This window comes from Lactuca sativa, chromosome 3, assembly GCF_002870075.4.
Source record: "Lactuca sativa cultivar Salinas chromosome 3, Lsat_Salinas_v11, whole genome shotgun sequence".
Lineage (NCBI taxonomy): Eukaryota > Viridiplantae > Streptophyta > Magnoliopsida > Asterales > Asteraceae > Lactuca > Lactuca sativa.
In genome coordinates, this window is record NC_056625.2 from 9,134,175 (window position 1) to 9,141,991 (window position 7,817).

The following is a 7,817-nucleotide window of genomic DNA, read 5'->3' on the forward strand; positions in this document are numbered from 1 at the left end:
AAGTCTTAAAACACTTAGATCAATACAATATCAATCAAACTATCTAAAGAATGCGGAATATAAATCAAATAATGATTCAAGAACATACAAATAACTCTCAATGCATACAATTTATTAGTTGAAATCGTCTAGTAAACCAAAACCTTCTTAACAGCCGAAAACAATAATGATCAACAACTCTCTTATTGATTGACTCTGATGAACAACTCAATTCACGGCTGAAAATAACAATATATATACATAAACTTAATAACAAAAGCTCAGCCCAAAACCCAACCGAAATCCTTATTAAGCCCACCGAAATCACATGGTGATTTCGGTCAAATTACCACCGATATCATAGTGAATTCGGTCTAAAACCGAGAACGCTAAAAGCCTTGAAAAGCAAAATATAAACCACAAATTTATGTCCTAACAGTTTATAACTTTTTTTTAATTCATAACGTGCTTAACGTCCTGGTCAAGTTCCTTGAGCAAAATTTTATTTTAATTTTCTTTTAAATGGACTATTAAAATAAGTTTTTGTAAAAACCCTTTTTATTTTGTTTAGTCGTTTTTAGTTTAAAATTTGTATACCGACCAGTTGGGAGAAGATGGACCAAGCCGGCTTAAAAGATCTGGTCCCAATCCTTACTGGTCCAGTTACGGGCATTTAATTTGTTTATTACCCCTTTCATTTTCATGAATAAAAAGAAAGGTAATTGAATAATTATTGATTTCGGGACAAAAGGAGTTTTAGAAAACTTCATTTTCGGTAACTTAAGTCTTTGTGGAATGTTATGTTGAAAGCTGAAACTATATTTCTGTTTTTATGGTGTGCATTTTAATTGAGAGGCATCGCATTTAATTTGTTACACTAAAAAGTCGGTGAGACTGAGACGTGTGACATTACCACGTACCAACCAAAGCATAAAGAAACACCTGCCCAATGTCCATATCAACTTCATAAATACAAGTTAAGTCACTTTATATAAACATCAATTCAGTTGCACTTGCACCCAATAGAGGAGGCCCATATAATTTAATAACTATTTCATAATTTACATCACAGGAGATAACATTATATAACATATATTGATTGGTTAATTGTTAAATTAACTCAAGAAACAACGCCTCCTGCTTGCTACTCAACCCTACTTCATTCAAGCTTAACTTACTTTCTTCATCACCAAAAGCACGACGTGGGTATGGTCTCACCTGTGCATCATCAATATGTTATATGTATGTTTATAATTAGTTATAGAATGGCCCAAAAATACAATCTAATAAAAATGTAATTAAATTACCAATCTGTACGTGGTAGGCTTCACCACTCTGCCAACATCAATGAAGTCAAAGAGATACTGCCAGGGACAAAACAGTCATTTCCTTCAAAAAAAAAAAAAGGACAAACAACAAACAAAATACACGTCATCATTTCTAATACTACTACTACTATACCTGTAACTTGTGAGACCTCAAGAACCTTCGACCACGTCGGCTTCCATCTGGCATCCGTACAAGAAGGCTGACCACATTTTCATCATCAGGTTTAGGTTCTTCAGGAAGTGAAGCTTCCTTTGCTGTTAACTGCCTCTCAATTTCCTACAAATTAAATAAAATTAATTAACATAAACAAAAATGAAAGATTTCAATCCGCTATAAATATAACAATTACTTGTTCTTGATCCAGTTTCTTCTGTGCCTCCTCCTCCTTTTGCCTTGCTTCTTCCATGGCTAGCAACTCCTTTTCTCTGTCAGCTTGCAATGCTGCAAGATATTCATCATCCTGCATAAACAACTTGTCAACACTTGTATGACTTAATTAATGACTTTCTGTATTAAGTCATTTAAAAAAGAATACCTGTTGTTCTCTTATCAACCGTTGAGCAGTGAGGGAGGGAGATGTAGGACGTGGTGGCGGCCTAGGGTAAGCCCCAACTCCAACGCCTCGATTGAAACCATTCTGCATGTTACGATGTCGCGCATATCGTACACGGTGTCCGATTCCTTCAGGAATTCCACCAAACATTGCAGCCTCAAGCATAACCGCTTCATCATGTTCTTCAGATGACATGCCTCCCCACTTTCCATAAACAATCACCAAGTAAAATAATAATATATTTATGTAATCAACAAATTCAATTTATATTATAGTGTAACAAATTGGAAAAGAAGAAAGAGAAATACGTTGTCCACATGATTATTGATATTTTGCTGTTCTTCGGTATGCCTCACCCTCACTAGAGGTTGCTCTTGCTCATCTGTATCTTCACTTCCATCCTCAACACCCAATCTATAAAATTTAAAAACAGCTTCAAACATGTTTTAATGGCTTAACAAATTAATATTAAAAAAGGTAAATCAGTATTTACCTTTTGTTTGATGATGCTGATGCTCCTGCTTCTTCAACTACAGACAACTTGGAAGCTCTTGTTTCTGATGGTCCGGCTTCAGATTCTTGTTGTACAAGTAGAACATCATCTGGTTGACTGATTTCAGCATCATGTTTGGAAGCCTCAATTGCAGCTCGGATCATCTCCTCTTCTATTCCATAATCAGGTAAATCACTAACTCCAGGAGCACTTGGAATCAAATCAGTGTCATGATGACTGAATAGATTTTCATTCTGTCCACTTAATCCTGCTAGATGGGAAGATCGAAGAGATGGGAAGTCATCATCATCATCATCAATACTCCTCAGGGTCCCAGGATTTTCAGGCAAAGTGTCAATTACATTCTCAATTCTGGGAGCACTTGCAGGAAATGGTAAGAATGGTGGTCTGTGATTTGAGGTTTCACTTGGCTCCTCATCTATGTCCATGAGATCCTCCTGGTGATCAGCAACATCTGTTTGATGTCTGCTGAAATAACAGAATCAAATGTGTCAACAAGGGAGATTAAACCAAACCAGGTTTATTATCTTTTTTTGTATCGAAGGAAACTGACATGTTTGTATCTCCTTGTGTAAAATATGAATTAACTGCTTCATTGAGATTGCCACCATGCTCCTGATAATCAAATATACAAATATGGTTAGCCCTAGGTAAGAAAAGGGATATGGACATTTTGATTTCAATGTTCAAATCATTCTACTTGGCTATTAATTTCAAAGAGAGACACTCTCTTGTGAAAATGCCAAAGAAAAAGTTGTGTGTCATTATGATTCAGAAAGTCAATAACTCCTAAACTTCATAACAATTACAAATAATAGTGATCAGGGAACTCTGTACAGGTTTGAAATTAATCTCCATGTATATCACTTTCTGAAAACACGAAGATTTAACATATTAAATTAATCAAACATTTGCATCCAAACATCGACTTGGAATACTGAAATATATGGAAGATAGCTTAAAACCCCTACATTCGATCAGGAATCAAATTTCGAACTCGACAAGAAGAACATAAATTAAAAAATACTAAAACTAATCGGTGAAACGAGATTAACAATTGTCGAAATAACAATAAGTTTACGATTTAAGATGCAATGGAAATATAACATCGGTAAAATTACCGTGAGTTTCTGAATAGCAACCGGTCCCGATGAACCAGTGATACTCATGAACGTCTCGATTGATTCTTGATTAGGTGTTGCCATTCTAGAATTTTGAGAGCCAACTGATTAACTTTAGAAGAAGATGTCCAGATGATGTGTTTGAATGTATACATATGTGAAGGAGAAGATTGTTTTTTTCGTGTGCGAGAAATGAATTCATATTGTTTAGTATGATATATATCGGTTTTGGTCCCTTTACTTCTATCATAGTATTTTTTTTATCCTAAAACTTGCCCCTTTTGATTAATTAATACAAGGACTTGATATCTTTTCAATTGGCATTTTGACATTCGATTAAGTGCATTATGTATAAGACTATAGATACATAATGAGATTATGGGCCTTTAGCATAATCATAGGTGTAGATGATGGTAGATCCAGAAAATTTTTAATTTGGTTCGATATTTTAAATGAAAATGAAAATGATATTTAGCCAAGATTTATAAGGACCTTATAATAACTACTTGAGCCAACTTCAGCACTTTTAAAACTTCAAAGGCACTAAAAAAATTTAACGGATGAAGAAACAAGATGATGGACTTATTAATTGCACAAAGAGAGAAAAAAAAAGTTAAAAGCATATATTTTTATTAAATTCTAGAGCATTGTTCATTGCCATGTAGATGTTACAAAGTGGGTTTTCTGGAAATCGGATTGGTTTTAAAATCGATCGGGTTTGGGTCAATGAAATCAAAACCAGTTTGAGTTAAAACCACATCAGTTTCAAACTGATTTTGAAGCAAAAATATCAAAACCTATAGGAACAGGTTAGGATCATTTTGAAACTAGTTTCGTGAAATCGGCTTGAAAAAAAATACTATTTTTTCGCTAGTTTTTCGTATTTTACCAAACGTTCTTTTGATGTCGGAATTTAACAAAACTTTAATGATTGATCAAAAACAAGCAAATAAGTCAAATTCATGACTATTCTATGAGCTAAGGTATTTTTCATACATTCGGATGTTTAGGAGGTTCAAAACAACATTTTTCAACTTTTAATTTTCAGAAAAATATATTCCAGGTATCCCATATAGTAAAAGGAGTGAAAATCGATATTGTGAAACCTCTAAAACCTTGTATAAAGAACAAATTGAAGAAGCAATATATGAAAACATAAAAAAAAATTACTATATGAAAATCGGTTTTTATAAGTTTGAAAACCAACGTCTAAACTAGTTTTTCAAACAGGTTTCACAAGCAAAATAACTAAAGTGGTACAAACTTGTGGTTCGGTTTCAAAACGGATCAGTTTCATCCAAACGGGTTATAGATCAGATTCATTTTCGATTTTCAAACCAGTTTTAGATCATGAATCGGTTTTTTTGTGCACCTCTATTGTCATGGTGGGATCGATACATCCTATTAGAGCAATGTATATCCATTAATGGGTGTAGTTGAAATTAGCCGACTATAGTAGAGTTATGTTTTAGCTAAAATAAGTTTGTTGGTTATGAATGATCAATTGGGGTAGATGATAATGATTCGCTCATTTGAGTATTCTAATTTGAGTTCAAGCCTAAATATTGATTAATAAGAGTTAAGAGTCACCCATGAGTATCCCTATAGACACGGCCAATATGTTGGTTTTTGAAGACCTTATGCAAACTATATAAGAAAAAAAAACATTAATACTATAACAGGATTCAGCTCCTAATAGATCGTCGTTAATCATATTAGTAACTAGGATTAAGAACTATAAATTTTTCCTTTCACAAATAAACAGTAGCGGTAGTGATGGAACCGCAATGGAAGCTACCTGATTCCAAAGTGTTTGGCGACAAGGTAATATATCGTTAATTCCATCTCTAAGTCCCTCGCTAATTTCTTGATGATTTCTTGTTGTTGGCTTTTAGCGACGAATTTACAACGAAAATTAACGTTGCTGATTCATATGTTTCTAGTATAGAAACAAATTTTTGAGGCCCCATCACAACACAGACCATATGCGATCACACACTCCATACCTCCTCAGAGTCGGTCTTGCCTATAAACTTGTCATAGGAGTTACATGGGGAGGTAAATCACAATAACCAAAAATAAACCATCTAGTGTCAATACTTGAACATGAGATGTCGCTTATGAATTATTACAACTTTACAACTTGGAAAATTATGTACAAACATGTTTTTATCACTTGGACTCTAACAGTTTTTGCACACCTAAACAAGGAAAACTTGTAGAGCCATGATCCATGAAGTTTCTACAAATCACAATATAACTTATAGTGTTTATACTTCATTAGATTTAGCTTCTTAACAATTATTATTTGAATTTGTTTAGGATAACTTGTATCTAAATTTAGTTAATTTCACTTATATGTTGTCATATACATGAGCTTACACCATTTGAAATGTTGTTTAAACATGTACCACAATACAAGTCTACATGGGTATATAATTAAGAACCGCAAATAGAGCCAAGAGCAGGCATGGTCCAGACGATGGGCAACCTGGGTGGTCGCCCAGGACTCATGTCTCTAAGAACTCCAAAATTCCTAAAAAGTCAACTTATCTAAAAATGCTAGGAAAAATATTTTTCGTTAAATTAGTTGTTTTTGTAATTTTCTAGTAATATTTTTGCTTTTTAATATTAATAGTAAATTTTATAACGGTTTATCTATTTTCAACTTTAAAACCTTATTTTTTTTCGTCATGGGCTCACTATATCTTTGGATCGGCCCTGGCCAAGAGCAAAAGTGTAGGCTATGCAATATTAAAAAGTGAATGAATGTAGCAAAGAATTTATTTTTATAATTGTATTACTAGTATAGTATAGGTACCTAAAGACGATAAACAATAATGAAGGGGTCAAATAAGTCACCATAGTATATTACATGGGCTAATTTGTTTTAATTTTTATTTATTTTGGTAAATCGGGATTTGAAGCCGCTTGGTGCTTCTCCAATGTTGCACGCCTCTTTTCTGGGATTTGCTTTGGGCTAGGATAATCTAATGTTACATTGCGTGTCATGTTAGATGGACTTCGATGCACAAGCGAGATGGTGGCCGTTTGATGACGGTCAACATTTTGGAAAGTCAATAGTTGGTTATAATCAATGGCTGGGATTCCATTCTCCTGTGAGCAAGCGCACATGTTGATTAGTTTCCGGTTTCCCAATGTTTTGGGCTTGGTGGGTTTCTTGGGAGAGGAGTTAACTGTTAAAGAATGTTGCTTTTGTCAAGGGTTTGATAACTTTTAAGTTTTAACAAGTATGTATGGTCTTTAAATATGAAAAAAATAATATATTTTTTGATTTATCACTAAGTTTTTTATTCATATTTATTTTTTCAATTTGTCAGATTGTATATATTTAGTTTTTATGACCGGTTAATGTAGGTAAGCCGGAAAAAATGATTTAGAAACTTATATATTTTTTATTTTGTACATATTTAGTTTTTAGTATTTTTTTTTTATATTTAGTCGTTAATATTTTTTATTACAAAATAAGTATTTGTTGTTTTTGTACACATTCAATACATATGACCCGTTTAGGGTTTTTTCATATCATCTTATGCGACATAATCATTAATAAGGTGTTCGGGGTTGTTCATGGTTATGGTTATAGCGACATCGGTTGTTTGGTTGCTTAGCTTATGTGGTTTGGATAACATCGTATGTTCTGAACGTTGTAACTTCTTCATAAGATCACAGATTTTAACGATCTTTATATTCACGTGTTCGTATTTGAGTCTACTACAACTTTTGTTTAGATTACTTTCGTTAAAAAATAATATATTTTTACTTAGGATCTTTATATACATGTGTTCTTTATGAATGTATGTATGAATTTTTTTTTATAAAATCATAGTTAAAAGTATATTATTTTTTAACGGGAGTAATCTAAACGAAAATTGTAGTGGACTTAAATACAAACGTGTGAATATAAAGATCGTCAAAATATGTGATTATATGAAGAAGTCATGCCGTCCAGAACCCAAGACCTACGTCAACCCACAAGAATTAAGCAACCAAACACTTGAGGTCGCGGTGCAGTGAACATAAGCATGAACAGCCGCGAACACCTTATTAATGATTGTCCCACATAAGATGTCGTGAGAAAAACCTAAAAAAAATGATCATAAGTACTAAATGTGTATAAAAACAACAAAGTCTTATTTTACAACAAAAATATTGAGGACTAAATATGCAAAAAGATATTAAGGATTAAATGTGTACAAAAAGAGAAATATATTATCATCTTAAGTTATTTTTTCGGCTTACCTACAGTAACTGGTCATAAGGACTAAATGTGTACAATTAAACAAGTTTAAGATGTAAA

The 7,817-nt window shown here is 33.0% G+C and overlaps 1 protein-coding gene across 2 annotated transcripts; it reads right to left on the bottom strand.

The window, feature by feature from the left end:
* Window positions 1-910: 910 nt before the first annotated feature.
* LOC111920795 (plant UBX domain-containing protein 8) lies at window positions 911-3,680 on the bottom strand. Of its 2 annotated transcripts, none has more exons than XM_023916355.3 (9): window positions 3,497-3,680; window positions 2,929-2,990; window positions 2,355-2,840; window positions 2,170-2,275; window positions 1,844-2,065; window positions 1,658-1,768; window positions 1,441-1,584; window positions 1,287-1,343; window positions 911-1,197 (listed from the first exon to the last, which is right to left on the bottom strand). In XM_023916355.3, the coding sequence occupies exons 1-9, from the start codon at window positions 3,578-3,580 to the stop codon at window positions 1,090-1,092; spliced, it is 1,380 nt and encodes a 459-aa protein (XP_023772123.1). In that variant the 5' UTR covers window positions 3,581-3,680; the 3' UTR covers window positions 911-1,089. The 2 variants fall into 2 exon arrangements, with proteins under 2 accessions (XP_023772123.1, XP_023772122.1); XM_023916354.3 differs by having other exon boundaries at window positions 2,355-2,843.
* Between the last annotated feature and the right edge of the window lie 4,137 nt (window positions 3,681-7,817).

What these genes read in the sequence shown, in the direction of transcription:
- LOC111920795 (XM_023916354.3), bottom strand. Translation starts at nt 3,580, where the DNA reads ATGGCAACACCTAATCAAGAATCAATCGAGACGTTCATGAGTATCACT. An exon ending in TTGCTATTCAGAAACTCACG is followed by an intron (nt 2,991 to 3,496) that starts GTAATTTTACCG and finishes TTTGATTATCAG; the next exon opens with GAGCATGGTGGCAATCTCAA. An exon ending in ACACAAGGAGATACAAACAT is followed by an intron (nt 2,844 to 2,928) that starts GTCAGTTTCCTT and finishes CTGTTATTTCAG; the next exon opens with CAGACATCAAACAGATGTTG.